The sequence below is a fragment of the Gasterosteus aculeatus genome, chromosome 7 (genome assembly GCF_964276395.1).
Source record: "Gasterosteus aculeatus chromosome 7, fGasAcu3.hap1.1, whole genome shotgun sequence".
NCBI lineage: Eukaryota > Metazoa > Chordata > Actinopteri > Perciformes > Gasterosteidae > Gasterosteus > Gasterosteus aculeatus.
The window spans coordinates 19,522,848-19,544,814 of NC_135694.1; the positions used below are offsets into that span (position 1 = coordinate 19,522,848).

Genomic DNA, 21,967 nt, shown 5'->3' on the forward strand with positions numbered 1-21,967 from the left:
GCTAAAGATTATTCATGGCATGGCAGCTGAGATAGGGATGTGTTGTGGCTCCCCTGCGCCGTGTCCACTCGCTCACCGCTACTTATTCCCCGACTTAGGAGTGAGCTCAGTGTTTAGAAAGCACACGCAGACACAAAGGAGGCGTAGGCGTCAGGGTAAATCAAACGCAGAGGTCAGTGGAACAAAGGGAAACCAAATGACTGCCATGTAGACACACGTGTGTGAATTAGCCTCGACATTAAAAAAAAAAAGCCACAAGGTGCACCACTCTAATGCCGACCTCAACCTCGGCACATGACCCAAAGTGCTTTCTGTTTTAACAACCATAGAAATGCCTCACGTAATTACTGATCCTCTCTCTCGGCAACTGGAACTCTCTGATGAGTGCTGTTTTACATCAAGTAGATCTTTATATACCATCACTTCCCCTTTTCTTTAGGATACACATTTGTTTTCATTTTTGTAGTTCTTGTTAGAGATTTAAGGCTTAAGATTTATTATTAAAAATGTATAGAATTATTATTGTCATCATATCTGGTGGTGATCTCATTGTCATTATTTCCTTCCATTTTATTTTGCCAGTGAAAAAGGTTTTTGTTTTTTTTATTCGAGTGACACTTGGGATGGCTGGAGAAATAAGAAAATGAATTACTATAATAAAATGAATGCCTTGAACAGAACACAAGCTTACAGGTTATCGCATGTGGTCAACCACCAGAGCAAACCTTTACGCTGTCAAACATCAAATACCAACGTTCTATTCTGCCTCTTGTAGCTCACCTTTCAGTTGCCGGCTGCGATACAGTTGCCTCAAGGAAAAACTGAGCTTTTGTTGAGCGTGATATAAAGTTGGCTCCCTTCAATCATCTCAAAAAGGCTTTGGAAAGAAACCGCCAGAAGGCTTTTACTTTATTATTCAAAACCCGCAGGTAATTGTTTAAGCATTAAATGAACAGAAAAGACAGAAATTCTGTCCAACACATCACTTGTTCAGTGTGTCAAGGCAAATGTGTCTATTTAAGATATATTTTAAACACGGCAAAATACACAAAGGCTAATGAACAAAATATGACTGAATTCAATTTTCAAATTGCACTGCATAATGTTTGGACCACCGTCTTAGCCTTTGGTCATTTCCAGTGTCTACGGATCAAATGAGGACTTTGATTAGCTCTATTAACTTAACACACACGCAAATAGGTCTCTAAGTGGACCCATTTTAAACTCTAACCAATAATGTTGGGCACACAATCAGTGGTCAATTTACTTCTGAGTAAATGTCCCTTGCAATGCTGAGGCTGTGAGGCCTGTCCATTCTGCACTGCTGCAGATGAGGACCTATTAGAAATCAACAAGTGAAGTGGCCCCCACAGTGTGCACACCCGTATGCGTTGACATGTCTCAACTAAGCCATGAATCACAACCACAATACAGTGGAACCAGAATTTATAACGGATGATCAGCCACCATCACTGTGATCCAGATTGACATATCTAACTGCACTGACTATGGTATAGCACGCACATTCTGTACGTATTTACATAGGACTTGAACAATCCCCTTTATGGAAAACATTAAGCCTGGCATTTCTCCGTATGGGCAACCAACGAAGGCAACGGAAAAATGTGGCAGAGATAAATCCCAGACGATGAAACGACTTCAGCGATGCCCTGACTTTGTATCCGGCGCCGCTAGGTCAAAATGTCAATCAGTCCACAACAGCATGTTTCCTCTGTGAACACGCTGTGAAAAAGGAAAATGGCTCCATGGAAGGCTCGAGCTCCTCCTTGACTCAGTTGGAGGCAGCTTAAGACCGGAGGTTTTCATTGGCAACGACCGCTTCTGTAATTGTTGAGCATTTGATGATAATTTAGGTTACCACGCAGATATTATCATTTACTGTAGCTAAAGGAACAAGTGTCCCTTAACAAGGCCGCCGCACAGAGCTGCTTTGAAAATACAATATAAAAGCTTCCAAAATAAGTTTCTATAATTGGAAATAGATAAGAGAAAAGACAAAAAACAAATGAGCTGTATGAGGGATTAGAGCTGGTAAACAGGTCTGGAGGTGTTGCATTCATAGCTTTTGCTGAAACTACACTTCTTCCTGTTTAGTTTGGCCTACTTACTCTGCCCCAGCTAAATATCACAGGAGGTAATGAGACTGTCACTACCAATGTGGGATCTTTCTACGGTTGTCCCGACACAAAACCTAACAAGCACCGCATACGTCGGTGAAGTATGTGGGCCTTAAACGTAAATGATCAAACTAAGAGAGCTGAGGACAACGCAGACACACAAACCTGTGAGACTTCATTCGACCCTCACATGAAACCCCAGCACAGTGTGCACATATCCACGTAAGAGCCTTTACCCGGTGATTTCAAGAAGCCTGTGCGCTGTGTGGGAGGCACTCATAGCATGAGCCGGAGAAGTACAGGCAGCAGGCTACTCTGTCATTTTTCAACACTTCAACAACTGAATTCCCATTGTGCTCTATAAAGGGAGAAAAAAAAAAAAATTAAAACTAAGTGTCGTGGTATGCCAGTCAATTGAATGTGTATGGCAAAGAATGCTTTTCTCGCATTGGTTTGATGGTAAAGGTCCATCACACAAAAGGGCAGGAAGATGAATGGATGGATGTTATTATATCTGATTGCTGCTGCCTTGGAATTAACTTGCTCTTAAACCATCATTCTGCAGCACATCTTTCTATTTGTAGATGTTATACGTGACTGCAAATTGACAGTGAGTAGAAAAGCTCTTGTTTTGTTTTTCACTACTGTCTCTCTAGATATATTGATTGAATCATTTGGCGAGATTCACGACAGGAGAAGGGCTGAAGAAAAAAAGGGCAATATTGAATTTTGTGTATATGCCTGAAAATGGAATAGAAATGTGAATAAAGCATTTTAAACTGTAGCATTGTTTGGCAATCACCTCGCTGTTTAGGTATTCGGGATGAATCCATCAAGGGAGGCGCATAAACACCTTTAACAAGCTGTGTGAATCGGCTCAGATGTACGGCGAGCACACCGCGTCGTCATCATGTGAGCTTTGCCTGATCTCCGGGTGGTGCTGAGTCATGGCTCACGCTCACTGGTTTTCCTGGGCGGGGGTGTGCGCGTTGAGGGGGTGTCGTAGAACACTGAAAACCCACTGCTACGAAACATGTCCGATGAGGATGAAAAGGGTCTTTTGGGTTCGAAAAGCGCTTCCACAACGTCCAACGTCTCGGACAACCAGTCCGACTACGGCTGAAACGTAAAATGTGTCCCTCTCGATTCATTCGTCTTCTGAGAAGCCCATCGTTACCCACCTCCCAGACCAGTTGGTCTATCTATGCCCCCATTGAACGCACCAACAGCCTCGGTGCTTGCGAGGAACGTCATCTGTTATGTTTCTTTGTATACTCCTTGCTTGTTGCTATGGGAGTTTGCATGTGTCCCTTTCCAATTCGTCCTTATCGAGGGAAGAGGTGGTAAAGACTTCACAGAATAATTTGCTATGAGGCTTTTTTAACTGATCTCGTTACCTTAATGCCCGATCGGTGACAGTGTGATAGAAGTCAAAACTGATGAAATAGACAATACATAAATGTATGAAGCTGAAAAATAGCCAAAAAAATAGGATTGAACAGATGGCATATTAAAAAAAAAAAAACTTTATTATACCAACATATGACCATCATGTGCCAAACATATTAGGTCCAAGTATCACTATTTTAGCTGTGTGTATGAGTCACAACACTGAACACTCACACTGGCTTATTCAAAGGTTCCCTGTGGACGTTACAGCAGCACTGCTGAGCTGCTCGTCTGTTCTGTTTGCACAGCACAAGTTGCACTTGGGTGAAGCTGTACACAGTCCGACCAATGATGTCATACTATTCCGCTGACATGCAGGTGGCGGTAATGCGCCCACACAGGCTGCACCGTGCGAGCAGAAGGCAAAGGCAGAGGAAGACTTCAAGCTCATTAAACACAGATGCTGGATTTTCAATTCTTTCAAAATCGGCGTTGCAAATAGCTTTTATGGGGGGGGGGCAGGGGGCGTGAGCTCGTGACACATTTTTTTAGCCCTCTAAGATGCACCCTGCCTTGAGACGAGTAACGCAGAATGTAAATCCCCTTTGTGTCACAAAAAGGAAACTCAACAGAGCCCATTTAACTTCCCACTAATGTCCGGCCGGGCTCCCATCATTCAGACCTTTTGTTCCATTTCAATCTCACAATCTTTGAAATCTGGTGTTCTCCCACCTGGGATTCCCTAAACACTAGATTGCCGTTTGCAAGGTGGAGGCGTGAAGGTGGAGGCGTCCACCTCCACGCCGGTTTGATGGTGGGACTGCAGCAAATTACTCATGACACTTCCTCTGATGACATTTTTCAACCTCTTCCCTGTTGAATGGCGCGCACCCACACGCGCACGCACACAGACCAACATCCACCCTTCCTAGACACACGCATTAATTTCCCCCTCCATTCGTGTCACAATAGCACAGCAGAGATTGCTCCCTCCGCCTTCACCTGATTGACCCTTTGAGCAGGTGCTGGCTCTGATCCAATCACAGTCAATCTTCTTTAAACATTTCATTCTTTAAGCAGAACAGGGGCTCAAAATTCCATCATTCAATGACTCGATCAGTCGCCGATAACACAATCAAGCCGATCCCGGCTTATCCCCCGGAGGGAGCCATTTCAGAGGGGTGGGGGGGTGGACAGCTGGGAGATGAGACTAGGCACCTACAGAAAGGTGTCAATCTCCCCAGATCCGCGGGCTCTCTTTGAGAGGCGCCTACGCCGCACAGCATCGAGCTGTCGGAGGAGGAGGCCGACTGACGGCCGTTTGTAAGGATCAGCAATACTCCAAAATCCATCTTATCTTTTGTTAAAGGTCTTATCCTTCAAGTAAAAATGCAGTAGCCTGCCGTAAACACGCTCTTATACAAAGGCAGACACACACACACACACACACACACACACACACAGACAAAAGAAATGATGTGAATAGTATAGCTCAATTCTTCAGTGGCTGTTTAAAAGCTAATCTGTTGGAAATGTTGCTGGGCCACTGGGCAAATAAAGGTCAAGGGGGATATGAAATAGTTTGTCTAACTGGCCCTTTGCCTCTGTGTGTCCCCGCAGCGCCGCAGCCGTAACCACATTCATAGCCAATTCATTTATATTGCGCTGCCCTTCTCACCGCCATAGTCTCAGTCGCTAACTACAAGTGACTGCAATGAGATTGAAGCCTCTGGCTAAATCTCCACTGAAAGGCACATGCTCCATCATCGCCGCTCTGATCACTCCTTATAATCACTGGAACCAGACTATATCCTCAACTGATTGGGGCGAGTCGCGCCAGAGAGGAAACAATCACCGAATGTCAGCGAATGATGGACACCGAATTGTCGGAGTGGTAGTGGTCACTGCGAGCGGCCATGTAAATGGCATGCAAATGTGCACCTGCACAAGCTGAGGGAGGGGAATGAGGGACTGTGGCCTATTTGATTAGGTTCTTTTCACTCATATAAAGTGTACTCCTTTTCTTTTTTTCTGCATTAATCATCCTTGTTTGCTATTTCAGACAATGATCAGAGCTGCTCGGAGCTTCGAGTCCGATGTGCATTCAATGGGCGACTTGCAGCACCTTCAACGCGTCGACGTGCAAATTTCATCGTCATCCAAGGCAATCATTTAAAATAACACATAAGGCCAGAAGTGTCACATCAATGATTATTGCAGCTCTGTCAAATCTGCACAGTGGTTTGGATGCACTTGGCCAAGGCGGATTCTGAAAGTACCTCAGGTCCAAGTTTCCAAAGAGACCTTTACAACATTGGAATGAGACAACAGGAGAGGTAGAATCACCTACCTGTCACGCTGTGTTATCCTCCAAAAACGGTATCACATAAACGTGATTAAGTTTTTTTTGTGGTTGGTTTTGTTGGGTTTTGCAGGGAATATCTAAATATACCTCAGTGCTGTTAAGGGCCTGAGGACTTTGGAAGGTATTCCAAATGAATTCATACAGTCTTTAAAGACGGTGACAGTTATTTTTCTGCCTATTACGAAATTCTAAGGGCAAGCAAAATGTCAGCCATGGTATTAGATAACCAAAGCCCCAGAACGAATTTCATGCACTAACCAAGGAATCTTTTTTCCTCGAGCTTTTATTATGTCCTCTCATCTGCTTCCTCTCAGTGATGGTATGGGAACAGTATGCAGAGGTTTGGCTGGCCACAGGTGGACACGACGGACGTTAACAGGCTGCCCAGCATCTTCTCTTCCGGACTGACAGCGATATCTGTCCATCGACTCTCTCCTGCCTATGGCTGACATTGCTATGACCTCTGACAGGCCATCTCATCCCTACTTTGAGACTATCGTTTCAAAGTAGGGATGAGATGACCTGTGGACCGTAGGACTCAGGGCTTAGCTATGCTTGTCTAAGTAGTGACCTTTGTTTACCTTTATCCCTCATGAGACCAGTGGCAGTGAACTGGTTAAGCTCCTCCTCCCATTCAGCTCCACCTTCAGGATCTGGCTCTGGACCAGTGGAGCATGAGAACCAGGACAGCCTGCACATAAAGGGACGATTGTGGCAGCGCAGTGACATGGAAGCAAGTAGCTCTGATTAAACTAAAAGGCCGCTTCAGGCTTGCACTGCAGAGCCCAGCCACTGGACAGGAGTGGAGACTCGGAGTCACTGAGCAGGAGTTACTTCAGTTTAGGCCAATAAGGAGACCATGAGATGCACTCACAAGCTGATTACAATAAACCAATGAGGGAGGATTAGCCACTCATGCTAATTTTGCCCTAAACTGTCTTTTCATGCCTGGCCAGGGAATTGCTGCTATGTTAGATCTAATGCATAAGGTATCCTTACAACAGCTTGCTTGCCTCAGTGGTGTGGGAGGGAAAAGTCTTCATAAAATAACGTCATTGATCACTACACAAAAACAGCAAACAATAAATCAAACTCTTTCCCAAAAATATAAATAAAAATAGGACATACATGCTATCCAGTGTTTCCCCTAAAATTTTTTTTTACACATTTACGCACACACACACACACACACACACACACCTGCGCACACTCGAGCGGAGAGTGAGCGCTGCGTGCAATGACTTCAATGCTGCGTTCAAGACCACTTGGGAACTCCTGTAGAATTATAGCAAATAGGTCTTTCCCCGACCTCACGAAGAAGCAGTTATCTCACGACACGCAACAATTATGATTGCATGTATGTATTTAATATATGTGCCAATGTTAATTAAAAAGCCTATAAAAGTTATTCAATTGAAATTGGGGGCTTCACTGCTGAAAGGGAGCATCAGTATTTCACAGGGGGACATGTTTCTTGTTCACGTTAGCAGTTAGCAATGTTGGAAACGGTAACTCGGAAAATTCAAACCTCTGACTTTTTTTGTCCAGTGCTACAAGAAAATACACTGCCAAATGATACTGTAAAACATAACATTTTCCAATGAATATAGCAACAAAATGGCAACTTGCGAGGCCTGCATAGCGGACATAAAAGGGCATACGTTGTCTTCCCTAACAATCTATACGTTTGCACAACGGCACATTACCGCTCAAACAGCACACAGATTAATTTGACACTATTGCAAGACCAAAATAGCATCAGCCTCCAGTTAAGAGTCCTTGAATATAAGGGGAGGCCAGGCGGTGCTGATAAGATTGTCTCATTTGGCCCACAGGGCTGGGGTGCAGCGGGCTGCCTGAGAGGAGAAGGGAAGGGGGGGAGGCAAGGCAGGATGTGGCTACTATTAGGCAGGTAATGGGATCCATCTGAGATGCATTAGAATCAGTCAAACAGAACCACACTTCAGTTTCGTTCACATGACTGTCACAAACACTCCGAATGCACACAGACCTTCAGCATGTTCTGTGGGCGACAAAGAAGGAAAGAGGAGAAAGAAAAGCGGTGCAGGAGCTCCTCTGAAGTTGTGCCAGGTCTCGGGCACGTGCTCTTCTCTAATAGTGACGGCTGGGAGAGTGGCAGCAGAACTGATGTGCATGAGAGCTGTCAGCCTCTCCCCATAACAAATGCTACTTCCCCCTCCCCGTGACAGAATGGAGACAGAAGGGAGTGACTGAGGTGGGGGCTGCGAGAGAGTGTGGAGGGGTGGAGGGGGTGGGGCAGGTGCGGAGGTTACAGACAGAACCTGTGACCCAATTGTGGCCACACCAGCTGTTTCCCCTCCACCGCCTCACAACCACCGCCACCTCTGTGGACCACATCCTGCTAATTGGCCAATGCTGCCTAGCATAGCCCACCCGCGCGCGCGCGCACACACACACACGCACACACTCAAAAGCAGTGCTTTGCAAAATAACATGAGCGAAGTGGCTTGTTCCCAGTGAGGAGGAACATTTGCCGGCGCCTTAAGCTGTAGTTGCATGATGATTGATAAGTACTTCAAAACGTACAGAAATATAAATAACTAGCTGCCCCGCAACCACGCCGGCTAATGCCCCCCCCCCTCCTCCTGACAAGCACACAGGCAGAGAGACGAGCAGAAAGGCCGACTGACGACTGACAGACTGACACACATACTGCCACCAAGATTCTTACAGAGGAGAAACTGAATTAATTGGTTTTTCCATCTTTGGCTAAGTCCTCAGAGGTGTGTGTGTGTGTGTGTGTGTGTGTGTGTGTGTGTGTACGTGTGCATGGCGATAATGGTAGGTTGCAGTGACAGGCAGGTTATTTAATAAATCCTGGGATGTGTAAGTGCAGAAAGGAATGATAATACACAAAACAGTTTAAAAGGACAAGCCATCCTTTTGCTCTGCATCGTAGCTCACAATATTCCCTTTTCTTTTTTGCTGAAGACACTTAAACCTGCTCGCACACACACACACACACACATACACGCACACACATTTGTGCAACCTTAATCACGGACCCACATAAATACACTTAATCGCCGACACACTCACGCATGGCGAGAGCGGTACTGCAGACACATCCAAGGATGCACAAGTAGGCTATAAAAGCACACAGGGAAACATGCACAAGATCTCGCTCAATCAGTCTGATTTGTTTGTTTCCTCCTAAGCGTTTGAGGATTCCTCAAGGAGGAAAAAAACTTTGTATAATCAAGTCAATTATGTCATTCAATCAAGTCGAAAATCATTTCGAGCCCTTTCTCAGATCCATTGATTGCGAAGTTGTGCTGAATATTTGCCCGCCAAGTCCTATTGTGCAAATAAGGAGTCTTTATTCGGAACAGCGGGACTGGGCCGCGGCGAGGTCTTCATGCCACTTGCACAGATAAAGAGCAAAAAACAAAGTCCTTCACCTTGCTCGTTTCCAGTCAAGAATATGACCGAGGGCTCAACAGTGGGAGAGCTGGTTGAATATTGTGTCAAATCAAAAAAAACAACAACAATATGAACAAAAAACAGTTTCTATTAATTTGCAACTGCTCCCGTGTCCTTCGGGACGTTGTACATTATGTGCCCATGAAAAATCCATCCTCGGTGAAATTGTTTAAGCACAAGGTCAGGTGCTGGCGTTCCGGCGACTCCGCCAGCTGAAGGTGACCTTGACTGATGTGGAATACGACGTGAGGGAAATGGATCTCTGCTCGGCGTGGGGACATTATCTCTGAAATGCTGCCACTGTATCAAACCGCGTTTGTGTGCGTGCGAGTGTGGGTGCGTGCGCGTGTCCTTGTGCGAGAGAGTGTGTGCTTCGCTCTGCTGGGGGCATCGGTCATGAGAGCAGAAACTGCTGCAGCACGATCGGACGGCTGAATGTGAGCATCTGCTGAATTAACTGGTGGAGTGTTACTTTCACACCACAGCTTTGCCACAACAATTTTTATTTAGTTTAATCTCCATTTTTTCGCGGAGGGGTTGTCACGGCAGCCGGTTGCCATCGCTTGTTTGCACTGCGAGCATACGGCACGTTGCTGACCGAGCGCGGCGGGGACGGTGTGAAGCCATCGCCGTGTCTTTGCTCGCCGCGGTAGAGATTTATTTGTCTTATTGTCGGGGGAAAGGAGCCTGAGACGGAGCCGCCGGCTTCTCTTAAAGCCTTTAGAAAGTCCTCGCTGATCGCCATAAAGATTGGCAAGCCGGGGCCGCGTGGTCTGACCCATAATGACACTGCCTGAGTGACAGGGGGCACCGTGCACTGATTGGGTAATTATCCAATTAACATATTTCACGCTTAATGATGATACAGCTCTTTAATTTGGCTACACAGACCAACAGTGTGCAGTGAACGCTATGCAGTGTTGTGATGAGACAATAATAATAATAAAAATAAAAACCTCTTACCTTCCCAAACTGTTCAAAATACTGCTTCACGTCCTCCACTACTGTATTGGCTGACAAGCCACCCACAAATATTTTCTTTGTTCTTGTGACCATCTGGAAAGAAAAAGGGACGAGAAGAGATGATTAGTGACACGGAGAATTATCTGTGACGGCGAGGAGACGTAAAAGGAGCGAGGACACATTGTCGTCAAACAGTCATACACTCGCAGCGAGGTGGCGAATGCTGAAGGTATCGGCAGGAAAAGCTCCCGTCAAGATGACAGTTTAAATTGGAGCTGTTATCATAAAAGACTTTCGCACAATTTAAGACCTCAACTTCCTCCATAAAAGTTGATGTTCATCTTTGCTAAACAAAGGAAAAAAACTGAAAGAATTGATGGACTTTAAACCCCCCATAAAAACAATTAATGAATGCTGGAAAATGGAATCAGAGTGCATTAAAGCCTCATTTAGTTTCAACCAGCAAGAATATTAAGGATTATTACCCACGGCACCAAAAAGGGCACGAACATCTGCTGCTGCAGAGAGTACATGCTAAATTTAGAAAGACGATTTCTCAGGGAAATACAGCAATGAAATCTGCCACAAAATCTCCTCTTTTTTTCTTTCTGTTTTTTGCACACAGCTAACAGTGAACAGGTTATCGTATGAAACTGGAACCATGCACCGAATTGGACCTTTGAATGGACGCAACTTCAGTGCGGCCCTCATGTAAACGTAGTGCTATCGGCGCCACGACAATCACGCAGGAAGCGCGCGCTGTGATATTTCAGCTTATGCCGTATTTAAGTTAGTATGTTGCAATATTCCCACTGCTGATGTTATGACTCTTTGAAATGACCCCGATTCCAGTAATTGTGACATAGCGAGGAGTTTAACAACTGCTGGAATGGAATGTGAACGCTGAGTCTGAGATGCATTGTCATCCTTGATTTTTTCCAGTAACACTAATATTGCGTGGCTGCTTAATCTGTAACGCGTAATGATTTCCTGTTACCTAAACTGAAAAAGTTGCTGCATAAAATCCTTCCAGCTCGTGTCCTTGGCCTATGTCGCCGCCTGGCTTGGATTACTGCTGCTGTTTCACCAGGAGGCACGTGTGAGGAAACCGCATTCTGGTTTCCACCTGCTTTTAAGAGGCGCAGAATTTTCACCGCAGAGCGGAGGCGCTCTTTCACAGGCGGTTCCTGTACATACAGCGGAACATGTAATTAGGCGCACTTTGCGCATCCCCTCCCATCTCTTTATGGGAAACTCCCACTTTCCCCTCGACACTCCCGTAAAGGCATATGCGTGACACGAGAAAGCTCAATTTGCCTCCTTCAGTTCCTGCGACAGGCGGGTCTGCGCTTTAACCTCAGTGCGGCTTGTTTGTACAAACCTCGCCGTGCTTTTACGTGCACATCGCGAAACAAATGGGCGCAAAAGCGCTAGTACGCGAGGCTCTGAGTCTCCAGTACTTTGGGTCTCCATCCCTCTCATGTGGTTGTGATGCCTATAGCGTTGGCCTGCTTGGACCTCATAGTGAGAGGCTGCAGCGACGCGTTCACCTCCGCCCCTCTCAGCTGACCTCTGTGAAAAGCTTGGAAATAGTGCAGTTAGCATCTAAACTAAGAGGACCAGAGTAGTGCACGCTATTGATTCCACAGACGTGGTTCCCCAATGTGTCATCCTCTCCAAACCTATGCTACAGTTTGAGTATTGAGCAGCCATGTAACAATTTTGTATGCACTGCTCGGTAATCTTACTGGCAAACAAAAAAGAAGAAGAAGAGAGAGAGAAAGGGAGTAGCCGAGAAATTCAAAGCTCATCTCATCTCTCCGGTATCAAACAGAAGGAAATGGCCAGCTGTGGGATGAACGCACACTGGAGATGCAGAGCAAACTATCAGGAAAGAGAAAAGAGTCCACCTTGATCAAAATGCTGACCGTGACACTTTCTGTGAAAGAGGCTTAAAACTGTGGATAAGAAAAAGAAGAAGAAGCAACGTTCGTCTCGAGCTGAAGTAACCATCTGTCAAGTGCTTTCCAGGTGCGCATTCTCACCGGCACACAGCCTGCGCATATGCACACCGCCTCCCACACAGTGGCCCTCTCCTGTGCCTTCTTGTCCTTCTACTTTCCTTCTGTAATGTTTCACGTTCTTCTTATTACGTTACATTGTTTCATCACAAAATTCAATTAAACCACCTTCCACAGAAAAACAAAAGGCTGCGCATGCCGAATCGTAATGCATTTCAGAGGTCTACAATTCTGACTCAAATTTAAAAATGAGAGAGAAAGAGAAAGCAGTTCCACGTGTACTCAGGGGCTGCAGGAGCTGGCAAGCGGAGGGATGGCCGAGGAAAAATTGGTTTTATGTGTGAAACTTTTACTAAACTGACAAGAGCAGCGCATCTCGCCGAGCACTGGAGCAGACATAAATATGCAAACACAGCATCGGGTGAATTCACACGCTGAGAGGGCGCCGAATGCCACACACGTTGCTTCTGCGCCACTGATATTACAGCACCAACGTGCCCTGACAAAGAATTTTGCAGAGTGGTCCTTTCTTTAAAAAAGAAAAAAAAAAGGTAAAACGTCAGTTTCTGAGCAAGGAGCTGCTGCAGCGTTCCTCGGACGAGAGGAACCGGCTTTAGGGTTTAACATGCTGCCGAAATGTCTTTTCATACGCACGTCCTCGGACTTGAAGAGAAGAGGATTTGCAAGCACGACTTGTGGCAAAGGGATGAAGAAGAAAAAAGTGTCTTTTCGGTGCTGCGAGGAACAGGGATTATAACACCTCAAACCCGCCATGCAAACACTACATTGATAATGTATCATCACATCGCTGCTGGTCATTTGAGAATCTTTGCCTCTTAATTGATCAAACAATAAATAAAAAGCCCCGGCATCTATTTGAGATAAGCCCCCTGTGGATGTGGTGTCTCGTATCGGGCAGAGACATTCAGGAGTGCAAAACCGACCGGACCATCTCAGTCACGCTGAGCTAGAAAACCATCATTGGAGATGGGTATCGTTTGGGTAGTAAGCAAAGTGCCGTTAAGAGCGTTAAAATATTTCATCGCATTAAATCCGGCAACAACAATCGCATAGATTGACGCGTTAACTTTGACAGCCCTAAACAGAAAAAAAGATTTTAATAGGCTCCGCCACCGAAAAGCGGCACCAAACTCTGCGTTGCGTTTTCGGTACCCGACGGTACTCATCAGCAAGAGGAACCGTTACCATCCTATCGTAGATGTTACCGTGGCCAGCGGCTACATATTCATCATCGTCATCACCCCTCGTCCTCCCTACAGACTTCTTGCCTCAGGCCTCGCAGGTTATCAGCCTCGGAAGCTGCCGCGGGCGACCCCGGGCCAGACAGATGCTGATAAACTGGCCTCGCGAGCATTTATCAACATCACTCGCTGTTATCGTTGCCGATCTAGGCAAAAAATAAATAACAAAATAAACAAGTCAATGTTCATCTCTGCTCGCCTTTCTCTCCATCAGCCGTTTGTCCCGCTCCCCTTCTGGGCCACCCGGTCCCCCGGCCGCTTTACCGGCCCCGCTCCGCCGGGGCGGAAAACCAGTGGAGCCGTCGGCGGCGTCTTTATCTTTATACGGGGCCCCGTGGCTGATGGGATTGCTTGAGTCGACGGAATTACTTTCTCTATTTTACTCTCGGAGGTGACGAGCGTCTCTTCACAGCGCGTCCCTCTTTGCTCACGAGAAAGGCCATTATGGTGCCAAAGGTCACAGCTTCATGGTCGTTTCGTTTCAAAGGGGACGCCGTCTTTTACACATAAGCAGCCAATGGACGAACTGGTTGATTGGATTGAAATTACACTTAATTTAGATTATTTTACATCTTAAGGAATCCTTTTTTTTTTTTTACTTTCTTAATCATACATCATCATACACATACTCGCAGTGATTATCACCAGGGAACCTCTACAGAAACATTAGCTGTGATTGTTTGGGTCTGGCCGGGCGTAGCATCTTTAAAAACCCTTCCAACAACGTTTCAATACCAGCCGACGGATTTTAAAAATGGACCACTCTTCAACACATTTTTTTTTCCTCTTAACCCAATTTCCAACCTCCAGTTATTTTTGCACCTCCCTAAGAGATGGTAAGGAGAGTTATGGGCGTGCGCCTTTGAGTGTGTGTGAGTGTGTGTGTGTGTGTGTGTGTGTTGTAATAGGCGGCGTGGGGGGCCTTGTGGGGTCTCTCTTATGAACACGTGACACAACTAAAATGAGGAGAGCTACAGTACTGTACTCATAACTATAACTATAGCCGTGTCACTTTGGAAGGCTAGCGCTCAACCATTTAGATATTTCTCTAGACGTTGGCAAGAGACTGGATTCATTTTGTGACTGTGTAAATTTCCTAAAAGGGAAAACCCAAACTGACTTGTTCATCCATCCTTGTTTGAGTCTGCATTTAGATTGTAACTTCAGTACATTTCACCGCATCCAAGAATAGATATTGGTTCAAATCTAAAATCCCCAGCAGACATAGTTGATGCTGGTACTAGAAAGGGTGTAAAAAAATAGTATGCGATTGTCAGTCCACATGAAAAAAATGATTCAGTTCCCTTAAATATTGTCCAGATAGTGTTTAGTGTCCATACAGCTCAACAACAATATCCTACTTCTAGCCTGCAGCGCACACACACCTACACACTTGCTGACATCACAGGGAGCAGCCAGGAAGGATGAGGAGGCTGCGACTTGGAGAGTTCAACACCTGACACCTAGTAAATCCCCTCAGCTATTTAAGTCATGCGTATCCATCAAATAAAAGAAAGGAACCGGTGATGCTCATCAATCAAGATGCGGTCAGAGTAATGCGTTGGTCTAATGGTCATTTGGGATATCCAGATTTCAGGGCGCAGTAATCTGCCTCGGCATTTCGGTGTGGCCTGCAGGGAAAGGGATATTTGAGGGATACAGACTTAAATAGCTCAAGTAGCCCCCAGCAGACAAACAAATGACGCCATTAATGTAAGGACCAGGTCGAAGCCATATTCACCTCTTAGTGATTTTGCCCAGGAACTTTGGAGGTGCCTTTCTTTGCCATACCTTTATACAGACCTAAATGAATGTTAAAATATGAAGACAAAATGCACCAAAACTGTTTGTAGAACACAAACTGACAGTTTAGCTTCCTTAATGCCCCCCCTCTGACACACAAAGCCAACTTGGGACATTCTGTATCTTTTAAGGCTACGCCAAGCAGGTTAATTATGAAAGTCACTCAAGAACAGACTGCTTCACACTTTGATGAATCTGATCTATTGTCTGATTTGCATATTTGTGTGTGTGTGTTAGATTGTGTGTGCGTGCGTAATATCTTTCCTCTTTTTTGGAATTAAGAGTAAACAATGCACCGCATTTATTGCATCCCTTTATAATATCGTGCTCTTGGCCTTAAGTGTGCCTTAAAAGCGAGAGGGGGACAGGAGGCTGCAAATGCAAAGGAAGTTGAAAAAGATAAGCCCGTAGCTAATATTGCAGCATACAACATTACGATTATCATTTGTGGGAATTGTAGGACTTTACCTGTGGCAGCAAACAAAATTCTCAAAGAGCCGACAGAAAGCTATTAGTGTTTGGAACGTGCACGCGGCGCGCAGAGGCAAAGCGCCAACGTTATTAACTCCCCAAGTGGGATATGAGAGGAGATGAATATAGTGTGCAACAATGAATATAACAATGAGAGAGGAGTAGGCAAAACAGAGCAGGCAGAACAAACACACACACAAACGTATTTATGCAAATGTTGGACTTTTTCCGCACAGACACTCTAAACTTGTTGTCTTTTGGGATGATCGACCATCATTTCGTGGCCTTACTGGAAGGGTAAGCGGACACGGCTCGGCAACGTTCTCTATTGGATTACAGATCAACGTCTGAGACCTCCGCTGTTCACTGCATTTGCACACGTCCGGGAGGCCAAAAGGTTTCTGCTGCTGAGCTCGGCGTATTGAGTGAAGAGAAAGATATTTTTAGTAGATTCATCCCTCAAGGGGAGACAAATCTAACTATTATTCAGTTAAAGAGCTAAATGTGATCGCCTCATTATAAAGGTGATGAAATGAGTTATGGGAAACAAAAGCAATCAATGCCGGATTTTCATGGTCAAACGTAATTTTAACAACAACAGCAACATTAAAATAATAAGTCTAATTTGCTTAATAAGTAGCCTGCTTCATTCATATCGCTGGACTGGAGCGGCTGTGAGCCATTAGTCAAACGGCGGTAAAGTGACTTCATAATGCGTTCTTCATAAGCTTTTCGGTCCTTTAAATATCCACAAAGAAAAATCGAACCGATTAGCTCCCATCCTCTGTATCCTAAATGAAGAATTCTACTCCAACTTTACGAAGGTGATAAGTGCATTTTTAATTCATTTCAACTCACTTTCACAATGACGATGAGTCGTTATATTATTAGTTATACAGTTATTAAAGTCAGCTCAAAATAATCATTGATCAAAAATGTACCAACAGGACGCCAGGTATTATATTACCTACGTGCAGGTTATTTATATCATATAAATAAGAGCATTGCATCGGATTACCTCGCCTCTTCCCTTTTACTCTCAGTGGAGCCTCTCAAACTTTTGATTCTGTCATATTGCACATTCGTTTACATATATTGGGAGTGGATCTTTCAGTCTCACACTCTCCCGTACCCCAACACACACAGACACGCAGACACCATGCACGCCATTCTCCGAGCCGGTACTCCGGCAGGTCGCCGACATCACACAACCAGACATGATTACAAGGTGTAAGCCTTCATCATGGCCCCCACCTCTCACACATGCAGGCTCACAAACAGTTGTAAACACAGAGCCCCGGAGGGAGGGCGGGGAGCAGGGAGGAGATTTTGATGTCATTTCTCATACCTAAAAATAATAGGACAGATAGGAAAAAATGAAACAAATAAAAAATAAAGCCATCGCTCTTTGTTGTATGAAGGGAAATATTTACTGGCATTCAGATCTGCTCCGCGGCCTCGTTCACGGGCAACCAGAAAGCCTCAGAAAGCATCTGTCAATGCAATGTAGTATGATCAAAGGCCTCGACGTTGTGCAGGCGCAGTGCGCTCACACACACACACACACACACACACACCAAAAACATGGCCAGTCCAGGTAAACACTGCCTCTGCTCATTTGCATCAGCAGAGCTAACTCACAAAGACAAAAACACAGCCGATAAACAACAAACAACAGCACAATCACTTCTGCTTTGGAGGGCGTTCTGCGCACAACAGAAAGCAAGGGCAGAGGGATGGTAAAGCGGAATTAGATCGTCATCGCAGGAAGGGCGAGTGATTAGAGCCGCTGCCGCCGGTGTCTCCTGTCCAGCTACAAGTTGGGGATAAGGGGCACCCGCATTGGACCGCATGCCCTTTTAAAAAGTGGCCTAATCTGAGCTCTAGTGTGCATAAATAGATCTGTAATTGCTTATTACACTACAATTAGGGCAAAGGAGATGAAGGAAGGAAAAGATGCTTAGTGCAAATGTGGAGTGACAGGCCCAAGCACCTGGGCCTGGGATTACAGTGGCCATTTGCACACGGACTGAAAATGAGCGCTATCAGGGAGAGAGAGAGAGGGAGAGAGAGAGGGAGAAATAAGTTGGGGGCGGGAGGGGAGGGGGCTGTCAAGCGCAGTGCAGAAGCTAATGACAACCCTAGCTTCGACTTGCACAGGCGTCTTTGAAGCCCGGCTCTGATCAGAGCTGTGATTGTCACCGCTGCAGGGCCACCACTCCTATATTAACCTACACTAACAGCTATTCAGTGAAAGTCACAGGCGCCCTTTCAAAAAAAGGAAAAAAAAAGAAAAAAGTTAGGGGGCCATCTGCTGCGGGATGGCCGAGAGATGAGTATTAAAAAAGAAAAGAAGAAGAAGACACGTGTGTGTATGTATACGGCCCCCGCTGCAAGTTGGGCTGCACATGGGGGCCAGATAGGGCTGATTAGCTGCACTTCCCTCCTCAACCCACTACAGTTAAGAAGATTGATAGAAGCAGCTTAGAGCTGATTATGGGGCCCTGGAGATGCATGGGCCCTTACCCAAACAGCGCATTCACACAGCATTCACAATGAGCGCAGCGTGCCTACGCTCGGCACCGGATGGGCATCGAGCAAACGTTACAGCGAGCAGAGGCAAATAAGAGAAATTGGACAACGCCAGAAGGGCTCTTAAGAGCCTCTTTTTTTGGAGGGGGAGGTGGGGGAGGGGGGGGTATATGAATTTTATGCTAATTGATGCTTGCTTGTGGCCAGATCTGAGAAAGCGCGGTGCGAACATTCAACATATTTCCGAGACGGTATACTGCGAACATGACTGGATGTATAAACCCCCCCCTCAGGGGCGAGGAGACACAGCACGCCTCCCCGTCGCCACCGAGCTCTCTTTAGCATGCAAAAAGGAAATTCACTGGGTTTTAACGCTGGCAGGCCGTTGCTTTGAAAAACCAAACAGAAATAGTTGGACTTCATAAAACCTTTGAATAATACACCCTACGCAAAGGGGGACGAAATGTTGTAGAGCAAAAACAACCATCTTAACCTTATTTTAACATCTGAGCTTTATTCTAACAGTTTCTAACAGCTTTATTCTAACTCGTTCCTTAGAGCTTTTAATGTCAGTAAAACAAACCACCATGTTATCTTTGACTTTTCCATTTTCAGTTCATTTGATTTATTTGGAAATCATTAAACCTGTTTATCAAATGTGCAATTATATGAACAGAGCATCCAAGGGGGAAAGCCCCCAATGAGCTAATAATGCCGACCTTTATAACCTTCTGCCAAGGGCTGAGCGGATCCAAAGCAATGATTAACTCACTTAACATAGTTTGATGGTCCCCGGAGTCCAGCATGGCTCATAGCGTGGAGGAGCCGACAGTCCCTTTTAACTGCTATCTGTTCTTTACACTACTAGCGCCTCTTCTTTGGGTCTCTGCTGCCCTCTCTCTGTTTCTGAACCTTTCCGACATTGTTGTGTACACGTTCCTCCAAAGTAAATTAACTTAATCCACATAGCCGGGCGTAGAGTACGGCCCGTTGCTTGGCTGTTTTTTTTACGTAACAAGCAGAAGGTGTATTTAAAGAGTGCATCACACCAACACTTGCAGCGCATTGGATATGAACCTTTTGAGTAAAAATAAATAACCCTCAGCATCAGATTGTTTTCATTCACAAGAGGTAAATGTGAAAATCTACAAATTGGAATCAGCATTTGACAGTGAACGAGCGAGAGTAATGGTGGGGGGGGAGGGTTTCAATAAGTTGATGTTCTCTTCTGTGACCCTTGACACCGATAGCAAATGTTAATTTTTGTAACAAGACCCGGGTGCTGGTGCTGACAGTACTGGAGGGGAAAACAAATGGGATTTTAACTTCCAATTACAATAATGGCTTTTTGTGACAGGCCCTCCAACTATGCACCTTACCCCGCCCCCTCTGCCCGTGTGTGTGTGTGTGTGTGTGTGTGTGTGTGCGTTTGTGTGTGTCTCCCCTCCTCTGTCTCTGACACACACACACACACACACACACACACACTCTTTCGGCTCTGCAAATGTGAGTGACATGATAACAAACAGTGACATGATGACAAAAGGAGGCGGAGAGCAACAGGGGGAGGTAAGGCCACATAAAAGGAGGAATACCCTAGTTCCACACACACACACACACACACACAGGTAACCGTGACATTTCCGCTGTCTAACCCTATTTACCTCTTTAATCCTCTCACCTCTCTGATATGCAGTTTATCTTCATCAGTTCTGAACATACAGAGCGGCAAAGAACACAAATCATTTAGCAAAAACAATGTCGTCGATTTTTATTTTATTTTGTTTATTTTCAGGTAAGAATATCTTCCCGATGATTAATATCTTAAAACAACAAAACATCGGCAAAAAGTCTCTTTTCAAATCTTAATTTCACTGTCGTGAGAGGTAAATGCGTTGGAGGCTCCTATGCATTTGACACGCCTTTGTTCACAGCAACTACCACCTCACGGTTCAGTTGATCAAGTCCTGCATCCATCGACTATTAGTACAGTACGACAGCTACGTGCCTCCCATTCCAATTCCTCTTTTTCTGGGGGGGCCGTGTGATGGAGCACTGCTGGTCCCATGGAGAGACCAACGGACCCATGACATTGCATGAAATTCAGCCTGAGCAATACTCGGCGAAATCTTCAACATTCTTAACCGTCGTTCAAGTTCTTAACACTTCCTTTATAAAAAAAAATGTATTCTTTCTCAACGCGACAATCTAACCGGACTGGATAATCCAAATAAATGGTTCCGTCTGGAGTACAGCGATATTTCATGCAAAGATAACGAATGCCCAAAGTTTATTCTAGAAATTAAAAGGAATCGGTATAGAATTAGAAAATGGATCACTCTTCAAGCTAAAGTGCAAAATTTGCTGGTTCCATTGTCTGAAATGCTCTCCGCTCTTTTATATCCTTATTACTGAATCTCTCTGTTGTGTTTTGTTCCAAGCGATTTGAATGTCACCTTGGGCTCTGCAGAAATTACGAGGGGCATTTTTCACAATCCTCCATCATTTCGGGGACAAAATTATAAGTTGATTGATGGATGAATCGATTAGTCGGGAGAATAACCGGCAGATTAATCAATGATGAAAATAATAATCGCTAGTCACAGCACCAATTAATTATGCAACCATGTAAATGGTTTAAGCAGACTTTTACTCACCCTGGCAGTTGCAACACTGTTGTCTAAATATAAATGCAGCCACATATGACTAACTGAATGCAACCTTGTTAATCATTTATAAGTAAAACAAACTCCAGGCAACTGCCAAGATGATGGAAACACAATCCATTCTACTATAAGTTAATTATGCGCTTCATTGTGTTCCAAAAGAAAAACTGGATGTGCGCATCATGCCGGTCCACCAAGGTCATCAGGCGTTCAGTATCATTGGCGGCGTGGATCCAACCCGCCAGTGGCCGTGTCTCGGGTGTTACACGTCTTACCGTGCACCTCCCGGCTGAGCATGTCAGATTCCCCGGAGGTGGAAGTCGGTCAGGACTCTCGCCCCCCTGTGGTACGGCCTGCAATTTGTGCTGATGCAGAGCGCCGAGCCGCTCCGGCTGAGGGTGACTTTCATCCGTCACATTTTAATAGGCAATCACAGTCAGTCGTTTCTGTTTATTATTTCACTTTTTATCTATCGGCCGTCTGGGCTATCTGTTTATATTCAGACGCAGACAGTCTCGCACAGCTATTTTCGCACAGCTATTTTCACACAGCGGTGTATATTTGTTATAGCCATTTGAATATCCAGAAAGTTTCACTTCATCAATGATTTCTTTTTCAAAATATTTACGTTGTTTATGTTTCAATTTAAGTGTTATGCAGTGAAGTGCAGTCAAAAGGACATGAAGACACGAGGACAGCCTCTGAGAAAGTAAAATGAATTGACACTAACTTTATATGTATTATTATTTAATATTCCTAAAGAATTTGTTAACATATTATTTTGATTAGGGTTGTGTGCATACTGAATACTATGCAAAGCTTTTTCAAATCATTGCTTAGTAATTTAATTAAAAATCAAAAACAAACCAACCAATGCTGTGAAACATGAACA

The 21,967-nt window shown here is 45.0% G+C and overlaps 1 protein-coding gene across 18 annotated transcripts in view; it reads right to left on the reverse strand.

Moving 5' to 3' along the window:
• msi2b (musashi RNA-binding protein 2b) overlaps positions 1-21,967 on the reverse strand; it is a 206,922-nt gene that overhangs the window by 129,919 nt on the left and 55,036 nt on the right. For all 18 annotated transcript variants that reach the window (XM_078107409.1, XM_078107408.1, XM_078107399.1 and 15 more), the window contains exon 6: positions 10,321-10,413. In XM_078107409.1, coding sequence (XP_077963535.1) covers positions 10,321-10,413 — 93 coding nt within the window. The remainder of the gene's footprint in view (positions 1-10,320; positions 10,414-21,967) is intronic.